Source organism: Heptranchias perlo, chromosome 1, assembly GCF_035084215.1.
Source record: "Heptranchias perlo isolate sHepPer1 chromosome 1, sHepPer1.hap1, whole genome shotgun sequence".
Lineage (NCBI taxonomy): Eukaryota > Metazoa > Chordata > Chondrichthyes > Hexanchiformes > Hexanchidae > Heptranchias > Heptranchias perlo.
This window is the reverse complement of record NC_090325.1, coordinates 48,198,552-48,222,531: the sequence shown is the minus strand read 5'-3', so window position 1 is coordinate 48,222,531 and position 23,980 is coordinate 48,198,552. Positions and strand designations below refer to the sequence as shown.

Genomic DNA, 23,980 nt, shown 5'->3' with positions numbered 1-23,980 from the left:
CAGGGCTCAACCAGTGCCACTTTATAATCAGCTGCTAGATGTGGAAAACACCCTATTTACTCTCCCTTGTGTGTCCTGCCACATACCAGTTCTCCCATTGATAGCAACCTGTATCCACTGGCAATGCTACTTTGTAATCAGCTGCCAGGAGGTATGAAAAACTAATATGCTAAGTGTGCTGTATTGCTGTATTCCCCATGACTGCCCTAAAAAAGACTGCTAAATAATTATGAAGACGATTGCAGCGCACATTATATTCTACCACGTATGAGGTAAAGAACTTGCATTTGTAAAGTTACTTGTCAAGTCTCTCAGGATAGGGGTGTCTAACCTGCGTTTGCAGAACCCTGGAAGTCTGACCTTCCAAGTCCAGGCAGCTCAGTTCTATTTACTGTTATATTTCTTACTTGCTGGTTTATCTTGTTTGAATTTTGTGGGCCTGGAGGATTGGAAAGTTCTGATTTAAGAGCTGTTTGTCTCATTGATGGATAAATTCTAAATTAGTGCACCAAAATCTGTTAGCTATGTGACATATACACAAATTAATGGTTACATTGATTTAAATGTTTTATGTTACCCGTGAAACTCCATGGTACACACCAATGTGGGACACAAAGACAAAAACTTGGACACTGCTGTCTCAGCAGATCCCAAAGCACTTCACGTGCAATGAATTACTTTTAAGGTGCAGTCGCAGCATAGAAAGTCCCACAAAAGCAAATCTTGTGAATTGCCAGTTACTTTGTTTTTGATGGTGTTGGGTTGAGGGAGGAATGTTGTCCAGAACACTGGGAGAGTTCCTTGCTCTTCAGATAGTGCAGTAGGAATGTTTATATCCACTAGAACACACCCATTGTACAAAGTACAATACAGTGCTGAAGTGCTGCATTGTTGTCTTGGTTAAACGTCTCTTCTGAAAGACAGCACCTGCAACAGTACAGCACTCCGAGTGTATAGTTCTTTGCACAGTGGCAGGGGCCTCATGAGCAATCTGATAACACCAGTCTGATGCCTCTTTTTCAAAGGACTATTTCCAACCATTTTGAAATGTATCCTGTGACTATTGTATGACATTGTATTATTTAAAGAAGAGCAAGTAGTTCTCCTAGTGTCCATGCCAATGTTCCTTTCTCAACTCAACATCAAAAACAGATTAACTGATCATTTATCTCTTGTGCAAATTGGCTGCAGAGTTTGCGTACATAGTAACAGTGACTGCACTTCCAAAATTAATTAATTAGTTGTGAAGCGTTTTGGGATATCATGAGGATATGTAAGGTGCCGTATAAATGTAATTTATTTATCTTTTATTTAAAAAAACAAATACTCAAACATTTTTTTAAAATCCTGAAACATAACCAAAACATATCAAAATCTAACCATTCACCAGTCATTGAAAGCCCGCAGCTGTAATACCACAGATCATTGAATAAATTGTATAATTGCTGCATGCAGCTGCCATATTCTTTCCACTGACATATTCTGGTTACTTTTTTTTCTCTCAATACAAACAAATGTTTTAAATTTTATAACTAATTTGTTCATTATATAAATGTAACATTGCATAAATTCTGGTGTGCTGCTGCATTTAAACAACTTGTGAACCAACAGGGCATAGTGCATGTGTTTTGTAGCCTGGTTCATTCATTGTTTAACTGATGTTATGCTATCCTCTATGCAACATTTAGAAAAATGTAAAATAAAATGCAACATAAATACAGTTCCTGGCTCTCAGCAATTTTATTTTCATTTTAAACTCATCATGTCTTGGAAATGACTATGGATGAAATTATGTTTCCTAAATCAGTGTAAAATTCCTTGTACCATTCATAATTTGTACACTTGCCAAGTTTGAGTGCTGTACTATGATTTGTAAATCCATTTTATGCTGGATAAGGCTTCTGCCCTCATGAGAGCTTCTTTTCTGTTTTGAAGGGAAAATAGTTTCTTTGAAATGTCTCATCATTGAAATAGCATTAAGTAAAATTTTCAGTGCTTTACTTTTTCTCCCTATTATGTTATTTCCTTTGACTCACTTCGTACCCTTGCAGCAGCAGTATAAAAAATGCCAAGAACTCTTGAGTGTTTACCAGAGTTATTTGTCTGAACAGAAAGAGAAACTGAATCAGTCCTTGCCTGAGTACAGCAGCAATAAGCAAAAGGTAAGTCTCAAACTTCCCAAATTGATATGATGGAATTATTGGGGGCAGCAAAGAGTTATATGAACTGAAGAGCTAGATATATGTTACCACCTGCAGAAGGTAAACTTATTTGATGAAATTCTTGTCAAGTTGATGAGCATTCTCCTTGAGCACCTATTGGAGGTGACTTGGGAATGGTGAGATACTAGTTTTATTTCTACCATACTAGATTCCGCTGCAAGTTGGAAAGTGTAAGGAAGTTTTTATCCCAGGCTGCTCTGAGGCCTGGAAGCAGCTTGGTTGCACAAAGTATATTGCCCAGAGGGTCAGGAGAAAACATCCTCATTAAGACTCTCTCTTTTGGTAAAACAGAATTGATATCTGAGTTCCTATTTGTAAATATAATTGAAGCTCCAAAATGATTGAGTAATTCATGCTGAAGATTTTATGAAATTGGTGTTGGAGATCTGGTGCACTGCTTTGCCAGTGCAGGAAAAGGCAGTGGGAGAGTTATTTTCTTTCTTGAGGGATATTAAGTAAAACAAACAAAGTTGACATAAATATTGGGGAAATTTACATTCAGGTTGTAGCGAAGCTTATTTAAATTCAAATCTCAGTTTAAGGTTGCAAGACCTATCTGTACCATGTAAAATGATTTGAAGTTTTATTACATTTGCCTAATCACAAAATATGCATGTTGTGTCTTACAGCAAAACATATTCTTCCACAGGGTAAATATGTTATTCTGTCTGCTCCATTTGCTGTGGCACGTTGCATTTGTGGCATGCCACAAAGCAGACAGTGACTGATTTAATGTGGCAGCAGTACTAATACTGTTTTATTGCTTTAAAGATGGTGCAACCAGAAAACTGCACAATATTACTCCAATTGAGTACAATAAAAAGTTATACATAAAAGTCTGTCACACTTCAGGTGTCACACATGCAAGTTTCTGTTCCACATTTTCAAAAAAAACTAAATAAGAGAAAGGCAGTCATTTCCTGCTGGTTTCCTCTGACCTTGGGGAGGAGCTGGGGATTTACAGGCTGCTCAAATGTTTACGGAAGTTTCCATAGTTCTATAGGAACAAAAAAATGCTCTCTACTTAACCTCAGATTTGCCTAAGAGCAAAAGTTCTGCAAAAAAGAGTTCGACTTAAACTTAAAATGGTGGGGATTCTAAGTGAAACCTGGGAGTTGATGAGAAATTGGCTAAAGGGTAGAAAATGGTTGGTGCTTGTTGGATTTATGTCAAGGTGTGCAGCAGTGGTAAGATAACAAACAGTATAGGAAAGGTAAATATTGAACTAAAGATTAAACCACAAAGCAGGACAAGGGGGCACTGTAAACTAGTAAAGGGCAAATTTTGGAATGGTGCCCCCAAGTTCTTCACTTATCACATGAAACGGACTTTTGAGTAGGGTATGGGTTGCAAAAATCCTGCAATCATTTAAGAAACTTAGATACTGGGACTGGGGGGCGGGGGGGTGGGTATGTTCAGGGAATTGTAGGGTCTTTCTGGGTGGATAAGCTGAGATATACCACTTGGCTTACCTTATCTTCCCTGGAATTTCAGTGTATCTATCTTTCGATCTTGTAAACAAAGCAAATTTTTACATTTTTTAGATTAATTTTAAATATGTGCCCTTGACATGGCCACTGTATGTGCAAACCCATTCTTCCCTGATACTTCATGGAATTTTGATGTGCCAATGTGAAAACATGCCAGAAGGTTAAGAGAAGGGACTATGTTAAACAGCACCTTTTGACCATACAAACACAAACAATGATTAGAATTCAGCTCTTGGTGAGTCAGAAGATTGTGGGTTCGAGCCTCATACCAATGTGGTACTGAGGGAGTGCTGTATTGTCAGGGGTCTCATTAGACTATTTTGGTGGTTCAGGTGTATGGCAAAGATCCCATGGCAATATTTGAAGAGCAAGGAATTGTTCTGGTGTCTTGGCCACCATTTTTTCTTCAGTCAATGCAATCGAAAACCCAATTGATCATTCATTACATTCACAGTGTTGCTGGTACAGAATGGCTGCTGAGTCTGTCTGTGTAATTAACAGCACCCTAAAAGTAGTTAATTGCATGAAATGCTCTGATTTAATGAGGGAGATATATACATCAGAATTATTTAGCAAGAATTTGATATGTTAGTTTTGAAATTTATATGGATTGCTGCTCAGTACTTTGGTCGAGTTCCTACTTTTAGATTCTGAATGTGTATATTATTGCACAGAGTAGGTATAAGGGCGTACGTTTATAATTTCCTTATTCACACAAACATGCAGCTGATAGATTTTGGATAAATGCATACGTGTATGAAGAATAACATTTCCACAAACCCATACCCATAATATTAAAAAAAAAATCTATAACTAAACATTATAGTACTTGGGTTTATCAGAATTTGTTGGTACATATGGGATATTAACCTGAGTAATTCAATTTGGTACTATGTTACTTGATTACATATAATAAAGAATTGACAGTAAAGTGAAAATGGAACCAGTTGCATATGTGTGTTTCATCTTTATAAATGCAGCTTTTGACTTTATTTTTGGTTTTTATTCCGCTGTGCTCTTAAAGGTAGAAAGGGAAACTTATACGTTTTTAAAAAAACACAATTCGGTTAGCACTGAATATTACCAGTCCAGTTCAGTATCCACAGTGAAAAAGAATGGGAGTAAGCGGGATTTCCGATGAAGCTCCTCTTTCATTGGTCCTGTAGCTGATCTCGGCTGAGTGCCCCTCCTGAGTCTACTTTTTCTTGTGTTTTTTAAAAATCTTGCTTAAATTGGAAGGGGATGGGGTGCTGTGGTTGTACTTTACACTGAAAGGACATTTCTTCCCTCACCTCTATCCCCCAAACACACACTTTCTTAAAGTATCTCAGGCTTAATCCTTGGCTGACAGTGGAACAGAGTAACAACCAGCTTTGTTCCTGCTGCCTGCTATTCACTGATCCTACCAGAAATGCATATGCGTTGACATATGAAGAGGATAGGGATGAATAAATAGCATGCTGACACTGTTCAAATACAAAAGGGTAGGGCCAATGTTGTCCATGAAATAGCACATAAGTCTTTTGGAGAGGAGCAGTAAGGGAGAGAAACTGGGAGGGTGGGAAAAAGCTTTTGTATTTTACTTATTTGCATGTTTTAATATGAAATTTTGCAATTATTCTACATTATAATAACTACTTATTGAATATTTAACAGATTATTATTGAGGAAAGTAAAACATAAGTCCAATGCTCACATACTTTGGCTGTGTTTAACTTGACAGCAGAAAGATTTTATTTTTAAAAAGAAGCAATCCAGAGCTGGGAGCCATAATACACAGCTTGTTACAATTATCTGCGCAATAAGAATTTAAATTTATTTGATACAATTTTGAAACATGTAATTTAATGAAATAGACTGTGAGTTGCAAAGGTGTGAGCTGAATTTTACTAAACGTGCCATTATCCTATTGTGTTGATGTGTTTACAGTGCTACCAGAGACATGATTACTATAAATTACGAGCAGGTTTTAAAATAAAGCTTTGCAGTGGCTCTATATGTATTTTGGCAAGTTGATATTAAAAAGATTTGATAGCTTTACAGATTTTCTGCCCTATTCGTTTATTTAGCATTGAGCTTTTTAAAAATTTGAATACTTTGTGTATCCAGAATTGTATTTTTCTTCTATTTTTAATGTGCAGGGAATAATTGTTGTATCATTGATATATGCCACCTTTGTAACTGAGCTGTCCCTATAGTCCCATTCATATGGGGTATTGTTCCAACTGCTTCGTTTAGGCCAGTCAATCTTTTTTCTAAAATAAGTTAGTTAACCAGTATCACAGCTTTAATTCGAAATCATTTGAAAACCATAGAACTGTAACATAAATTGCTGACCACGTGGAACTTAATGGTAATCTAAAAGTGCATAAAGTTTACAACAAAAGCAAAATAGACTCGATTTGTTACACTTGTTCAGCAGTCTGTATAGTTAATTCAGATAGGGATAAATGATGTGCTTTAGTTTATCTTGTAGCTGTTACTCAAGTGGACAAAAGGTGATTTCTTCCATTATGTTAACTACATTTTTTATATTGGTAACCTTAATCAACAGGAATATAAAAGCTCATCAGTGTTACTTAGAGTAGGTGCTTGAATAGCCATGGATATAATCTCAGTACAACAGAGTAGTGATTTTGTGTGGCACTATGTAAACTTCATTTTGCTTTTAATCTTTTGCCAATAGGAACAAAATCCTGCAAAATCGATATTTCATATGATCACTATTATCAGATGACAGAAAGGGAGAAACTGCCTCTTGATGTTCAATTCAGATTGTTTTAGAGGTTGAATTAAGCTCTTTCAGCATCATATGTAATGAGCTTTAATAATTCTTAACCAAGCTGCAACTGGTTGTATTGGCCTTTTAACAAGGAAATGCTGAAGTTTTTATTGCCTTCATTTGTTTGAGCTATCACTGCAAGCATTGAAAGGCATGGAGAACGTGGCTCCCTGCTCCAATAGGCTAAAGGGAGGTAGTTTGGTGGTGATCAACTGTGACTAATTCAGATGAACTCTTTGTGTAGACAATGAATTTCGTAGAACCTTTTATACCCTAATGCCTGGCAACTTTATATTTTTAAAAAAGTTTTAAATGAGCATAATAGCTCCACTGATGACTCAGTCAGTTTGTCCAGAAAATGGCTGAGTTGCTAGACCAGGAAGGTTCACAGTTTTGATCCCCAGTCTGTTCTGAGTCATTGGTCTCAGCCAGGGGTGGCAGTAGGATTGCTATAATTGGTTTTTTAATCCCTGGTTTAGGGCAGAGAAAATCAGCTTGGATTTTCGCTCCTGATTGCTATCCAACACCTGTTGGAAATGTATGTGTGTAGGCGTTAGATGAGTACAGGATTCAGCTTGGGTGTGATGCTTCACATGGTAGCTCACAGATGAATAATGAGTGGTTAGATTCAGTGTCAGAGGGCAAACTGTACTTGTGGAATGCTGTATTATTAAGGAGTCCATGCCTTCAGAAGGGGAGGGAGAAAATTAATGAGGAAAAGGGGAATTGTTTTTTTAAATTTTGAGAAACCAAGGCGAAGGGAAGAGGTCTGTACTGCAAAGCACCACCAAGCTGGAGAAAAAGATGAAATAAATAAGTAGATAGTGATTAGGTGATATAGAGCTTTGGTTTTAAAAGCCTAAAGACTGAGGGAGGAGGGTAAGCAGTTCCACAGTACTGGAAAAGATTGAATTAGACAAACCGAGACCCATTTGCCCTCTCAGGTGGACGTAAAAGATCCCATGCACTATTTTGAATAAGAGCGGGGGAGTTCTCCCCGGTGTCCTGGCCAATATTTATCTTTCATCCAACACCTAAAACAGATTATCTGGTCATTTATCTTATTGATGTTAGTGGGATCTTGCTGTGTGCAAATTGGCTGCCGCATTTCCTACATTATAACAGTGACTACACTTCAAAAAGTACTTCATTGGCTGTAAAGTGCTTTGAGACACCTTGAGGTCATGAGAGGTGCAATATAAATGCAAGTTCTTTCTTTTCTTTTAGACGATTGTGCAATCAACCTCAATCCTCAGCACTGTGAGGAGAAAGAGCATATCGGAAGGCATATTTTCAGGTTAGAAAAAATAAGGGAGGAAAGAGAGGGAGAGATGCCCACTACTAGGCCCATGCCTTCTCACTATTGTGTGGCCTTTCTGGTGCTTCCCCAGGGCTTGCTTGTCAAACATCTCCTGCTGATCCCAGGGATCAGCTTTAGTAGGATAATAGGAGAAAAAATGGGCACAAAGGATCGGGAGAGAAAGATAGTACTAGAGTTAGAAATAGTATGGTATTAGGTGGGATCAGACTAAGATGGAGTACAAGAAAGTTTAAGACTGGTTTGCAGTGCGTGTGTAAACGCACAAAGTGTGGTAAACAAGTTTGGTGAGCTGCAAATAGCCACATGGGATTACGATGTAGCGATAACGGAGACCTGGCTCAAAAAAGGCAGGATTAGTTACTAAATATTCCTGGATACAAAGTGTTCAGGAAAGATATGGAAGGAAACGCTGAACTTGATTGAGAACATTGTGGTTTGGGAAATACTGGCCCAGGTCACACTGAAGATGAGGTGCTAGGGATGGACCAGCAAGCACCTGTCTAGATTTACCAATAGCATTTGATGTACATGTAGGCACAATTCCTAGGTAGGAACCATCTAAGTCCGAAGAAGCAGGCTGAGGAAGATTCTTCTTGCTAAACACCTAAAAAGCAAAACATTTACAAAGCTAACGGAAATACTGAGACATTCATTGGAGATTCCTTTTTTTGGGTGTCATTTTCTTATGCAAATTATTTCCAATGTATTTCAATGAGGATTGATTGTTCAGGAAAGATAGGGATGGAAAGAAAGGAGGGGGGTGGCAGTATTGATTAAGGAGAATATTGCAGTGCTGGAGAGAGAGAATGTCCAGGAGGGGTCAAGGGCAGAATCTATTTGGTTAGAGTTAAGAAATAAAAGAGGTGTCATTACACTACTGGGTATATTCTATTGGCCACCAACTAGCGGGAAGGATATAGAGGAATACATTTGCAGGGAAATTTCTGAGAGGTGCAAAAGCTATAGAGTAGTGATAACAGGGGACTTCAACTATCCTAATACAGACTGGGATGATAATATAAGGGGCAAAGAGGGGGAGGAATTTTTGAAATGTGTTCAGGATAACTTTCTTAACCAGTATGTTTCCGGCCCAACGTGGAAGGGGGCATTGCTGGACTTGGTTCTAGGGAATGAGGCGGGCTAAGTGGAGCAAGTGTCAGTGGGGGAGCATTAAGGGAGCACCAATCATAGTATCATTAGATTTAGAGCAGCTATGGAAAAGGACATTGACCACTGTAAAGTAAAAATACTTAATTGGAGGAGGGCCAATTTCAGTGGGATGAGAACAGATCTGGCCCAGGTAAATTGGAATCAAAGATTGGCAGGCAAAACTGTAATTGAACAGTGGGCTGCCTTTAAAGAGGAGATGGTTCGGGTATAGTCGAGGTACCTTCCCACAAGGGAGAAAGGGAGGGCAACTAAAGCCAGAGCTCCCCGGATGACAAAAGAGATAGAGAATAAGATGAAGCGGAAAAAAGTGGCATATGACTGTTGTCAGGTTGATAACACAAGTGAGAACCAGGCAGAATATAGAAAGTTCGGAGGGGAAGTGATATAGGAAATAAGAGGGGCAAAGAGAGAGTATGAGAATAGACTGGCAGTCAACATGAAGGGGAATGCAAAAGTCTTCTATAGGCATATAAATAGTAAACGGGTAGTAAAAGGAGGGGTGGGGCCGATTAGGGACCAAAAAGGAGACCTACACATGGACGCAGAGGGCATGGCTGAGGTACTAAATGAGTACTTTGCATTTGTCTTTACCAAGCAAGAAGATGCTGCCAGAGTCTCAGTAAAGGAAGATATAGTTGAGATACTGGATGGGCTAAAAATTGATAAAGAAGAGGTACTAGAAAGGCTATCTGTACTTAAAGTAGATAAGTCACCTAGTCCGGATGGGATGTATCCTAGGTTGCTGATGGAAGTGAGGGTGGAAATTGCGGAGATACTGCCCATGATCTTCCAAACATCCTTAGATAGGGGGAGGTGCCAGAGGACTGGCGAATTGCAAATGTTACACCCTTGTTCAAAAAAGGGTTTAAGGATAAACCCAGCAACTATAGGCCAGTCAGTTTAACCTCGGTGGTGGGGATGCTTTTAGAAACGATAATCCGGGACAGAATTAACAGTCACTTGGACAAGTGTGGATTGATTAGGGAAAGCCACCACGGATTTGTTACAAGGATGGGCAATAAATGCTGGCCTTGCCAGCGACGCCCACATCCCATGAATGAATTTTAAAAAAGGCAAATCGTGTTTAACTAACTTGATAGAAGTTTTTGATGAGGTAACAGAGAGGGTAGATGGTGGCAATGCAGTTGATGTGTTGCATATGGACTTTCAAAAGGTGTTTGATAAAGTACCGCATAGCAGGCTTGTCATCAAGATTGCGGCCCATGGAATAAAGGGGGCAGTAGCAACATGAATACAGAATTGGCCAAGTGACAAGAAAGAGATTAGTGGTGAAGGGTTGTTTTTCGGACTGGAGGGAGGTGTACAGTGGTGTTCCCCAGGGGTCAGTGCTGGGACCACTGCTTTTCTTGATATATATTAATGACTTGGACTTGGGTGTACAGGGCACAATTTCAAAATTTGCAGATGACACAAAACTTGGAAGTGTAGTGAACAGTGAGGAGGATCGTGATAGACTTCAAGAGGATATGGACAGATTGGTGGCATGGTCGGACACGTGGCAGGTGAAATTTAACGTAGAAAAATGTGAACATTCCTACATTTCGGTGGGAAGAACGAGGAGAGGCAATGTAAACTAGAGGGCACAATTCTAAAAGGGTACAGGAACAGAGAGATCTGGATGTATATGTGCACAAATTGTTGAAGGTGGCAGGGCAGGTTGAGAAAGTGGTTAAAAAAGCATACGGGATCCTGGGTGTTATAAATTGAGGCATAGAGTAATAAAGTATGGAAGTCATGATGAAGCTTTATAAAACATTGGTTCGGCCACAACTGGAATATTGTGTCCAGTTCTGGGCAGTGCACTTTAGGAAAGATTTGAAGGCCTTATAGAGGGTGCAGAAGAGATTTACTAGATGATTCCAGGGATGAGAGACTTTAGTTACATGGATAGACTGGAGAAGCTGGGGTTGTTCTCCTTGGAACAGAGACGGTTGCGTGGAGATTTGATAGAAGTATTCAAAATCATGAAGAGTCTAGACAGAGTAGATAGAGAGAAACTGTTCCCATTGGCGGAAGGGTCAAGAACCAGAGGACATGGATTTAAGGTGATTGGCAAAAGAACCAAAGGTGACATGAGGAAAAACTTTTTTTACACAGCGAGTGGTTAGGATCTGGAATGCACTGCCCGAGGTGGTGGTGGAGGCAGATTCAATCATGGCCTTGTAAAGGGAACTGGATAAGTACTTGGAAGCAAAAAAATTGCTCGGCTATGGGGATAGGGTGGGGGAGCGGGACTAGCTGGATCCCTCTTGCATAGAGCCGGCACGAACTCGATGGGCCGAATGTCCTCCTTCTGTGCTGTAACCTTGCTATGATTCTAGTTGAGGTGGGAGGCAGGGAAGTTGACCAGTTTTTCTAGCTCCGCTGTCATTCGAGTGTGGTAGGACAGCCAAGGATCAGGCGGTCGAGATCCCTGTGGGTGAGGAAGGGACATTTACTGCAGCGGTGGCGAGCAAAGGATATGGTGTAGGTCTGCCTGCCTAATCTCCCTTTATTTTCCACTGCTACTTCACCCAATTTTAGGCAGTATAGTGGAAGAAGATTCCACCCTGGGAGTTAAATTTGTTGAGTGAATAAGCATTGGGTATGAAAAAGACAACTAAGGTACTTGGAGGCTGCTCTAGCAATGGCGAAAATAAATAGATAGCATAAAACTCCGTAGATGAAGGATTATGGATACAACCATCAAAAATACATGGTGTCAGCTGTTGAATGAGAGAAATGGAGAAACTGTTCATGATAAATTTAATTGTTTTTAAATATTGAGGAACCAAGGTGAAGAGTCATTTGTCTCATGGAAGGGCATGGAGCAACAAGCATTGATATAGCGCCTTTATTGTTGGGAAAAAAAAGTCCCAAACTGTTTCACAAAAAGGCATACAAAAAATGGAAAATGAGCCTGGAAAGGAGTGATTAGGATGGTTGATCAAAAGCTTGGTCAGACAGCTGGGCTTTGAGGACATTTTTATAAGGAGGAGAGGTGTACAGAGGGAATTCCAGTGATTAGGACCCAGGCAGCTGAAGGCTCTGCCACGAACAGTTGAGTGAAGGGAGGGGAATGCATAAACTGCTTGAGGAACGGAGTGTTCCTTGGGCTGGTGGGTGGGGTGGGGGGGGGTGTGGGGGGGCACGGTGTATAAGGTTGGAGGAGATTGCAGAAAGATAGGGTGGATCAAGGTGATAGGGGGATTTAAAGACAAAGATCAAGATTTTAAATTTAAGGCATTGGGGAAGGGGAGCCAGAATTGGTCAGTGAGGACAGGACAAGATCTAGTCATTCAAACATTATTGAGTGATGTTGGTGAACGTAGAGTGGACAGGATTGAACAATGGATGGAGGAGGTCATTGATATGAAGAATGAACGGGCTCTTGGAAATCCCTAGGTTAATGGAAAGAAGAAAGACAGGTAATCGAATACAGGACATAAAGAGCAATTTGAGAAGAAACTGGATAGCTATGAATGTAGCCAAACAATGGAAACTTGTTTGGAAGTGCACAGTGCCAGACTCTCTCAAATGCTTTAGAGATGTCCAGGGCAATGATAGATGATTTACCGAGTGCTCAAGAGCAAAGTTCCAGAGGTGCTTAACATATGCCACATATCGCAAGTAGAATGCCGATGCTAAAAGCTGTACTGACAATCTTTGATAGGACCAGAACTTTGAAGCTGATAGACTATTTGAGATTTAAGTTTAGAAAGTATCAATGTCAGGTCAAAGGTAGGAGGATTCAAATTTCTTGAGGATAGATTGAAAGCTATTAAATTTCTGTGAAGGAAAGATGGACTGATAAAATTGAAAAAATGTCATGATAGTTATAAATTTGAAGACGTAATCTTGAGAACAATGGGAGAGGTACCATTAGGCCTAAAGGTCTTAGTGGACTCTACAGAGCGGAGGAAAGTGGATAAAACTTACATGATGGAACAGAAAGATAATTTAAAAAACAGTAGTATGAAATGGGACTTCTAGAAATTTGTTTGCATAATATGACGTTATTAGGTTTTGACAAACAACACAAGGATGTGAGTGATGAGAGTTGGACTTTTGTGTAGTTGAGAACATGGGCCATGTGGCTTCCGGATCATTTGTAGTTCAGAGTAGGAGCAGGGAGGCTGACGGAGAGCATTGGTGAAATCTAGTTTCAAGGTTGAAAACCGTCGTCTTAAACTCCTCTCCCCTGCCCCCTCCACCATCACCTCCAACAACAAGTGCGAGGAGCTCACTAAGATTGAGACTGTCCGTTCAGTTGCCTCTGCTGGTTCCATTCCTTCCCCTAGCCCACCAAGCCACACTTCCTCTAAGGTTCCCCCTACCCTAGCCCTGAACTCGCATCTTTCTCCAGTTTATCTCCAATCTCCCCATATGCCCTCTTCAAGCTCATCTTGTCCATGAGACCCACCTCCTGCTCCCCCAACCCTACTCCTACCAAACTGCTGACCACCCAACTTACCTTCCTGGTCCCCATGTTGGCTGATTTGTTAATGGTTCCCTCTCCCTGGGTACTGTTCCCCTCCCCTTTAAATCTGCCGTTATCACTTCCCTCCGCAAAAAAACTCACTGTTGACTCCTCTGATCTTGCAAACTACCGCGTCATCTCCAACCTCTCTTTCCTCTCAAGTCCTTGAACATGTTGTCGCCTCCCAAATCCATGCCCATCTTTCCTGAAATTCCATGTTTGAATCCCTCCAATCAGGTTTCCACCCCTGCCACAGCACTGAAACGGTCCTTATCAAAGTCACAAATTACATCCTATGTGACTATCCCTCCTCATCCTTCTTGACCTGTTTACATCCTTTGACATGGTTAACCACCCCATCCTCCTCCAATGCCTCTCCTCCGTCATCCAGCTGGGTGGGACTGCGCTCGCCTGGTTCCATTCTTTTCTATCCAGCCGTAGCCAGAGAATCACCTGCAACGGCTTCACTTCCCGCTCCCGCACTGTTATCTCTGTAGTCTCACAACATTCTATCCTTGGCCCCCTCCCATTTCTCATCTACCTGCTGCCCCTCAGTGATATCATCCAAAAACATGTCAGGTTCCACATATACGCTGACGACACCCAGCTCTACCTCACCACCACCTCTCTCGATCCCTCCACTGCCCTGATTTGTCACACTGCTTGTTCAGCGTCCAGTACCGGATGGGCAGAAATTTGCTCCAACTAAATATTGGGAAGACCGAAGCCACCGTCTTCGGTTCCTGCCACAAACTCTGTTCCCTAGCCAACGACTCTATCCCTCCCCCAGGTCACTGTCTGAGGCTGCATGAGGCCGTTTGCAACCTCAGCATTCTATTTGGCCCTGAGATGAGCTTCTGGCTCCATACCCGCTCCATCACCACTACTTCCACCTCTGTAACATCGCCCGTTTCAGCCCCGGCTCGGCTCAGCTCATCTGCTGCTGAAACTCTCATCCACGCCTTTGTTATCCCTAGACTCGACTATTCCAGTGCTCTCCTGGTTGGCCCCCCATCTTTCACCCTCCATAAACTTGAGCTCATCCAAAATTTTGCTGTCCGTATCCCATCATGCACCAAGTCAAGTTCATCCATCATCCCTGTGTTCGCTGACCTACATTGGCTCCCGGATCAGCAACGCCTCGATTTTAAAATTCTCATCTTTGTTTTCCAATCCCTCCATGGCCTCACCCCTCCCTATCTCTGAAACTTCCTCCAGCCCTACAACTCTCCGAGATCTCTGCGCTCCTCCAATTCTGGCCTCTTGCGCAGTCCTGATTTTAATCGCTCCACCATCATAAGAACATAAGAAATAGGAGCAGGAGTAGGCCATACTGCCTCTCGAGCCTGCTCGACCATTCATTCAGATCATGGCTGATCTTTGACCTCAACTCCACTTTCCCACCTGATCCCTATATCCCTTGATTTCCCCTGGAGTCCAAAAATCTATCCATCTCATCCTTGAATACATTCAATGACTCAGCATCCACAGCCCTTTGGGGTGGAGAATTCCAAAGATTCATAACCTTCTGCATGAAGAAATTCCTCCTCATCTCAGTCTTGAATGGCCAACCCCTTATCCTGCGACTATGCCCCCCAGTTCTAGACTCTCTAGCCGTGGAAACAATCTCTTACCATCTACCCTGTCAAGCCCCCTTGGAATCTTATACGTTTCAATGAGATCACCTCTCATTCTTCTAAACTCCAGAGTGAATAGGCCCATTCTACTTAATCTCTCCTCATATGACAACTCTCTCAACCCATCAGTGGCCATGCCTTCAGCTGCCTAGGCCCTAAGCTCTGGAATTCTCTCCCTACACCTCTGTGCCTCTCTACCTCTCCCTCCTCCTTTAAGATGCTCCTTAAAATCTATCTCTTTGACCAAGCTTTTGATCACATGTCCTAATATCCCCTTTTGTGGCTCGATGTCAAATTTTGTTTGATAACGCTCCTGTGAAGCCGCTTGAGATGTTTTATTACGTTAAAGGTGCTTTATAAAGTTGTTGTTGTAGTTGTAAAAATGTGGTTTAGGGTTTTGATGGCAGAGAGAAGTAGGGTAGAAGTGGGATGATTTTTGAGGTAAAAGAAAGCAGCAATGATGGTGATTGAACTTGAGGGACAAAGTTGAACTTGAGGTCCAGTAATATGTTAAGTTTGCACCTCTGGGCTTAGCTTGAGATGGCAGCCAGGCTTTTAGTAGAGTCAAGACCAGAGATGCATAGGTGTTAACTATAGACATAAGAATAACTACAGGTAAAGCTTTCAAGATGATAGAGCTCTGTGAAATGTTTTCCTGACACTCTAAAGTTAATTCAGTTAAAACTTCCAAGTTATTGATCTACCATTACAATCTACATTATTAAACCCTTCTGGGTTGCATAATATTAGTTGCTTTTGATGGGAGCCCTTTTCTGCATATTGATTATTCCAAGTTTGCAAAGAAGGTTTTTCTTCCAATCTCCAGTTTTGCTGAAGGACTTAAAATTTTGTATTTGTGCCGTCTAGTTCTAGATCGCATTTTAAGTTAAATAGGTTTCTTCAATTTACATTATCCATGTCTTTCAGCATTTTAAAGACTGGGTCATTTCTTCTGTCAATGTTCTTTGCTCCAAAAGAAACAAATTCACTTTCCTGAAAATTCCCTTGTAAAAGATTCAAATCTCATTATAACTTTTTGAAGGTAGAGTGCCCAAAATTACACATACTATTCCAAATATTCTTGAGTAACATCTCAGAACTTGACTAACCATGTTGATAGTCTCGCATTGACTGAATAATTTCAATGAGTGGTTCATAATCACAGCCACATCCTTTTCTTTTCCTTTTTTGCAATAGGACACCCATCCGTTTTTGTGCATGTGAAATTTTCTTTGAATGAGTGTGCAGTAACTGACATTTATACAGATTAAATTCTGTCATTCCTTAGCTCCTCCAGATAATTTAGAATGCTTTGAATGCTGTCAAACACCTCTACCTTTATCTATTTATCTATATACCCACTTAACTATTTAGCTTAATGCCATCAGCACATTTCATATTACCAGAATTCCCAATCTCTGCATCATTTACGAATGACATAAACTGCAATGGATCCGGAATAGAACCTCCACTGTCGCTATTTTTGCCCCCTTCCCCCAATTTGAACCTTGCCTATTTCCAGATTCCAGATTCTCTTTGTTGCCAAGACATTTTTTAATCAAGGCAGCTGATTTGCTATTAATCCCATGCAGCTTTTATCTTTAAAAGCTGAATTTTATCAAATGCCTTCTGAAAATCCAAGTAAACTGGATAACCCTCATCCATTAATTTAATTACCTCAAAGATTTTAAATAGACTCAAGATGTGATCTATTGCTTCAAAGACAATGCATATGACCCTTATAGGCCTCTCTGTTCTCTAGATGAATATTGGTGGTGCTCTGTAAAATGTTATTGAACAATTCCATGCTACTGATGTTAAAGTAGCTGGTTGTAATTTTCTGATTCACATCTCACTCCTTTTTGAATATTGGGATCATGTTGGTTGTGCTGCAGTCCTCGTGTACACTTCCAGTATTTATAGCCTGCTTTTCTCCCTCCCTCTCCACCTTCCTACTCTTCTCTTGTTTTTCTTTTCAACCCCCCTAGTGATTTAGGTGACTTGGTCTTTTTTTGAACATCTCTTCTGAAGGATGGCACCTCTGGCAATGCAGCACTCTCGGTACTGATCTGTTACGAGGCTTGAACTCACGACTTTCTGATCTAGAAACAGGAGTGTCACTGATTGAGCCACTTAAGTCATGGTCATTTCTCTTTTGGTTTGTGTTTCTGAATTCTACCATGCCAAGTTATTGGCCCAGGAAATTCAAAAAATGCATTTTGTTGCCAACGTTCTCTTATGAGTTCTGAATGAGAGACAATCTATGTATGTGTGTGTATATATATATATATATATATAACAACAACTTGCATTTATATAGCAACTTTAACATAGTGAAATGCCCCAAGACGCTTCAAAGAAGCCTAATCAGACAAAGATTGACACAGAGCGGAAGGAGGAGATATTAGGACAGATGACTAATGAGGTCAAATAGGACAGTAAGGTTGCGAACAGTCTGGTTCAGCCTCAGACTGTGGCCAGGGACAGGGATGGAGTTTGTGACGGGGACCAAAGACAATGGCTTTGGTCTTCCTAATATTTAATTGGAGGAAATTTCTGCTCATCCAATACTGGATGTTGAACAAGCAGCGTGACAAATCAGAGACAGTGGAGGGATCGAGGAAGGTGATGGCGATGTAGAACTAGGTGTCGTCAGCGTACATGTGGAACCTGATGTGTTTTCGGATGATGTCACCAAGGGGCAGAAGGTAGATGAGAAATAGGAAGAGGCCAAGGAACGATCCTTATGGGACTCCAGAGGAAACTGTGAGGGAGTGGGAAGAAAAGCCATTGCAGGTGATTCTCTGGCTATGACTGGATAGATAGGAATGGAACCAGACGAGCGCAGTCCCACCCAGCTGGACAACAGAGGAGAGGCGTTAGAATATGATGGTGTGGTCAACCATGTCAAAGGCTGCAGATAGGTCAAGAAGGATGAGGAGGGATAATTTACCGTGGTCACATAGGATGGCATTTCTGACTTTGAAAAGGGCTGTTTCAGTGCTGTGGCAATAGCGGAATCCTGACACACAAGTTCTGAAGGATGAGTGGAGTCATGGGCTGTGGGAAGCAAGCGGAAAGTAGCAAATCAAACGTCATTTGGTAGCAGTGTAACAGAATTCAGATCAGGATGGGTACCATCAGAGCTAGCTCAGCATTGAGTGAAAAATTTCCAGCAGAGGAGTGGAAAACTGAGTGTGCAGGAGCAGACCTAATGCTAAAATAGAGGCAGTCCAACAGAGAATATGGCCTCTGTAGAAAGCAGTGGCTACAGTGGAAGTCACTATAAAGTCAGGAAGCCATAGTAGAAATAGACTTTGGCCCACGAGAAAGTGGATTTCTGTCCAGGACCCAACCCAGAGTAAAGCTGAGAAGCCATCAGTGAATTGAAGATCGGTTCTGAAGCTCAGCAGTAACCGCAGCAGATGGAGGATGGACACTGTAGGCTGAAGCAGATGAAGGATGGACACTGTAGGCTACAGCAGGTTATCTTAAAAGTTGAGCAGCAAAGCAGAGTCACAGTAGCCAAGTATTAGAGTGCAGTCCAGCAGAGAAGCGTAGTGATGATTGCAGAGGAATTCAGTATGTCAAACTTGAGCAGAGTTCCAGCCATTGACCATAACCATAAGAGATAGAGATAGGAGTAGGAGGAGGCCATTTGGCCCTTCGAGCTGCTCCGCCATTTAATGAGATCTTGGCTGATCTGATTTTTACCTCAACTCCACTTTCTTGCCTTTGACTCCCTTGCTGATCAAAAATTTGTCTAACTCAGCTTTGAATGTATTCAATGACTCAGCCTCCACAGTTTTATGGGATAAAGAATTCCAAAGATTCACGACCCTCTGGGAGAAACAGCATAGTAAAAATACAAAACTAGCAGGGTTGGTGGATGGGCAATGTGCTCTGTACAGGTAGCTTGAACGTGTAGTTTGGGCTAAAGTATATCCACTAATAGGGGCAGGAGATCTTAGGCAGTGGAGGAGTTGAGATTGGGAGGAAAGGGGCAATGGATGATCATGGATTGAATTGCAAAGGTGAGAAACTCATTAAGGAACTGCCTTCCCAGGAGCCATCTTGAGGAAGTTTGGTATTGGAACCTCTGTTGGGTAAAACGTGTACTGGAGTGCAGCATAGGATTTTAAACTCGAAAGTTTTTTTTAAATTATGAAGGGTTTTTATTGGTTTGACTAGGGAAAGAGTATTTCCTCTGGTTGGGGAGTCAGTGATGAGTCACCGATTTAAAATTGTCGCTAAGAGAATGAGGAGAGAGGTTAGCAGAAATTTCTTCACGCTGAGGGTTATTGGAGCGTGAAATGCTTTGCCACAAGGAGTAGTTGAGGCAGAGGCTTTTAAGGCATTGCTTTTAAGGGAAAATTGTATAAATATTTGAAGCAGAGGAAGATAAAGAGCTATGGGGAGAGAGCAGAGCAGTGGGATTAGTTTTAGATCACTGTGGCAAAGAGCCATGCAGACACAATGAAACCTCTATGTTTCTGTGGATGTGTTCCATTTTTTAAAGTAACTGCTGATCATTTATATAACAATGATGAAGCTTTCCACAGACTGAATTCTTTGTTGCATTTAATGCAGATTAACTGTAATTGGAATCAGAACAAATGCATTTTTTTGGGGTTGGGGTAGCGGAGACAGGTATGGACAGATGGAACATAGCTTTCAGGTAGCTGGGTGCTAGTAATAGCATAACATACTGGAAGTGGTTTGTGTGAGATTTTTAATTGCACTTTTTAGCACCTGACCAGTGTTAAAATAATTAAACATTCCATTTACGCCTTAGAAAATACATTGCCAGTTGTACATAGGGGAATGAAATTTTCCACAGACTACCAGTATTTTCTCCTTAAGGTCAGTTAGATCTCAACAGAACTTCTTAATAATAAACTTTTAACTTTTTTTACAATCATTAAAAGAGTAGTTTTCATATCAAATGCCAAAGCAGCAAAAAGAAAATCTGAACCTATTACTTGATTTTTGAGGTTTTACAGCAAAGTCCATTGATAAGAATTAAAAATAAAAATGAAAAGAACTGTAATTTCTGGAAAACTGAAATTAAAACAGAAAATGTTGGAAATACGCAGCAGGTCCATTAGCACCTTAAAAAGAAAAAAATGATTTAATGTTTCAAGATAGAGAATCTGTCAGAACTGAAAGACAAAGGCAAATGATTGCCCGTATAGGGCTGACTTTTAAGATGCGAAAGGAAAACAAGTCAAGTGCTAGTCAAATATGCTAACTACTAGCACAAGGAAGCAGGTAATGGCTTTAATAGCTGTGTACTGATTTTCTTTAGGAACGTTTGAAAGAGGTGAGAAACTGCTGGTTGATATATAAAGGCTATCTCAGGACAAAAGTTGAGTAAAACAGTTCCAAAGAAACTTAACTGCCTCTTTCCAGTTCGGTATCTGAAACATTAACCTATCTTTTTTCTTTTTAAGGTGCTGATAGACTTGCTATGCACCTCCAGCATTTTAATGTTCAAAAATAAGTACGTTTTAATAAACCAAGACACACTAAAACCATAGGGATCCTCTGCCTTACATCATTGAGTTGTGTTCACATTGAATGTGTTTGGATAAAATTATGACTGCAGGGCTCTTTAGAGCTGCTGTTCAACACTAGATATATATAAAACAAGTGGGTCAGATATTTTTTGGAACGCCACAGTTCTGTGACAGATACAGGCGTAAGTACGAAAGCAAAATACTGCGGATGCCAGAAATCTGAAATAAAAACGGGAAATGCTGGAGAAGCTCAGCAAGTCAGGCAGCATCTGTGGAGAAAGGAACAGAGTTAACGTTTTCAAAGACCTTTCATCAGAACTGGAAGATGTTAAGAGTTAAAGTTTTTAAGCAAGTACAGAGCCAGAGAAAGTGGGGGGGGGGAGGGGAGGGGAGGGGTGAGGAGGAAAGAACGAAAGGGAAGGTCTGTGATAGGGTAGTGGCACGAGTGATTAAATGACAAGTGATGATGGGGCAAGGCAAGGAAGGTGGTAATGGGACAGGTTAAGAAACAAAAGATTGATTTGGTGTAGCTGTAAATGGCAGCTGCAGAACCATTACCTGACCAAAAAAATGGGAGCAGCGGTTATGATCTGAAGTTATTGAAATCAATGTTGAGTCCGGAAGGTTGTAAAGTATCTAAACGAAAGATGAGGTGCTGTTCCTCGAGCTTACGTTGAGCTTCACTGGAACAGTGTAAGAGGCCGAGGACAGAGAGATCAGAGTAGGAGTGGGAAGGGGAATTAAAATGGCAAGCGACCGGCAGGTCAGGGTCACGCTTGCGGACACAGCGGAGGTGTTCAGTAAAGCGATTACCCAGTCTGCGTTTGGTCTCCCCAATGTAGAGGAGGCCGCATTGTGTGCAGCGGATGCAGTATACTAAATTGAAAGAAGTACAAGTAAACCGCTGTTTCACCTGGAAGGAACGTTCGGGGCCCTGGACGGTGGGAAGGGAGGAAGTGAAGGGGTAGGTGTTGCATCTCCTACGCTCGCTTGAGAAGGTGCTGTGGGGAGGACAGCAGGTGTTGGGGGCAATGGAAGAGTGGATCAGGGTGTCGCAGAGGGAGCGGTCCCTTTGGAATGCTGAAAGTGGAGGGAAGGGGAAGTTTGGTGGTGGGATCACGCTGGAGGTGGCGGAAATGGCGGAGGATGATGCATTGTATCTGGAGGCTGATGCGGTGGAAGGTGAGGACATATTGGAAGCACTGGTGCGAAAGGTGGTATTGTCAGAACAGATGCGACGAAGACGGAGAAACTGGGAAAAGTTAAGAGTCCTTACAGGAAGCGGGGTGGGAGGAAGTGTAATCAAGGTAGCTGTGGGAGTCAGTGGACTTATAATAGATATTGGTTGACAGCCTATCCCCAGAAATGGAGAAAGAGAAGTCGAGGAAGGGAAGGGAAGAGTCGGAGATGGACCATGTGAAGGCAAGGGAAGGGTGGAAATTGGAAGCAAAGTTGATGAAATTTTCCAGTTCGGGGCAAAAGCAGGAAACGGCACCAATACAGTCATCAATTTACGGAAAAAGAGGTGAAGGAAGGGACCTGAGTCGGACCCGTACAGGTTCCCATAGAGACACCTTTTATTTGGAGGAAGTGAGTGGAGTCAAAGGAGAAGTTGTTCAACGTAAGAACAAGTTCAGCCAAGCGGAGGAGGGTGGTGATGGACTGGTTGGGCCTTCGTTCAAGGAAAAAGCGGACGGCCCGCAAGCCGTCCTGGCAGGGCTTAGGGGTATAGAGGGACTGGATGTCCTTGATTAAAAGGAGACAGTTAGGGCCGGGAAACTGCTAAAGTGGTGGAGGGTGTCAGAAGAGTTGCAGATATAGGTTGGAAGAGACTGGACAAGGGGAGAAAAGAAGAGTCAAGATCGGAGGAAATAAGTTCCGTGGGGCGAGAACAGGTTGAAACGATGGGTCTCCCAGAGCAGTCCTATTTGTGGATATTGGGAAGGAGGTAGAAGCGGGCTGTGCGGGGTTGGGGGACTATGAGGTTAGAGGCCGTGGAGCGAAGATCTCCAGAGGAGAAGAGGTCAGTGATGGTCTGGGAAATTATGGCTTGATGTTCAGCGGCGGGATCATGGTCCAGGGGGAGGCAGGAGGTGGTGTCTGAGAGTTGGCGTTCAGCATCCTCAAGGTAGAGGTCTGTTCGCCAACAGCGCTGCCCTTGTCAGCAGGTTTAATGACAATGTCAGGGTTGGACCTGAGAGAACGGAGTGTTGGAACAGGAGTAGGCCATTCAGCCCCTCGTGCCTGCTCCGCCATTTGATAAGATCATGGCTGATCTGTGATCTAACTCCATATACCTGCCTTTGGCCCATATCCCTTAATACCTTTGGTTGCCAAAAAGCTATCTATCTCACATTTAAATTTAGCAATTGAGCTAGTATCAATTGCCGTTTGCGGAAGAGAGTTCCAGACTTCTACAACCCTTTGTGTGTAGAAATGTTTTCTAATCTCGCTCCTGAAAGGTCTGGCTCTAATTTTTAGACTGTGCCCCCTACTCCTAGAATCCCCAAACAGCGGAAATAGTTTCTCTCTATCCACCCTAGTAGGTGATAGAGGAAGTAGGTTAGAGTGAGGGAGGGGAGTAGAGAAATTGAGACAGCCAATGTCAGGCCGGCAGTTCGCAATGTAAAGATCAAGAGAGGGTAAGAGGCCAGAGGGTGGGGTCCTGCCAATACCTGCCCCTTCACCTCCTCCCTTCCCACCGTCCAGGGTCCCAAACACTCCTTCCAGGTGAAACAGCGATTTACTTGTGCTTCTTTCAAGTTAGTATACTGTATTCGCTGCACACAATGCGGTCTCCTCTACATGGGGGAGACCAAACGCAGACTGGGTGATCGCTTTGCTGAACACCTCCGCTGTGTCCGCAAGTGTGACCCTGACCTGTCGGTTGCTTGCCATTTTAATTCCCCTTCCCACTACTATTCTGATCTCTCTGTCTTCAGCCTCTTATACTGTTCCAATGAAGCTCAACGTAAGTTCGAGGAACAGCACCTCATCTTTCGTTTAGATACTTTACAACCTTCCGGACTCAACAATGATTTCAATAACTTCAGATCATAACCACTGATCCCATTTTTTCGGTCAGCTAGTGCTGGTTATGGTTCTGCAGCTGCCATTTACAGCTACTCCTGATCAATCTTTTGTTTCTTAACCTGTCCCATTACCACCTTCCTTGTCTTGCACCATCATCCCTTTTGTCATTTAATCACTTGCGCCCTCCACCCTGTCACAGACCTTCCCTTTCATTCATTTCACCCCTCCCCTCCCCCCATCTTTCCCTGGCTCTGTACTTGCTTAAAAACTTTAACTCTTTTAACATCTTCCAGTTCTGACGAAAGGTCTTTGACTTGAAACATTAA

The 23,980-nt window shown here is 41.8% G+C and overlaps 1 protein-coding gene across 4 annotated transcripts in view; it reads left to right on the top strand.

Moving 5' to 3' along the window:
* kiaa1328 (KIAA1328 ortholog) overlaps positions 1-23,980 on the top strand; it is a 218,122-nt gene that overhangs the window by 57,295 nt on the left and 136,847 nt on the right. For all 4 annotated transcript variants that reach the window (XR_010962905.1, XM_067984483.1, XM_067984492.1 and 1 more), the window contains one exon: positions 2,044-2,162. Coding sequence is in view for 3 of the 4 variants with exons in the window: in XM_067984483.1 (XP_067840584.1) it covers positions 2,044-2,162 (119 nt within the window). In the remaining variant the exon portion in view is untranslated. The remainder of the gene's footprint in view (positions 1-2,043; positions 2,163-23,980) is intronic.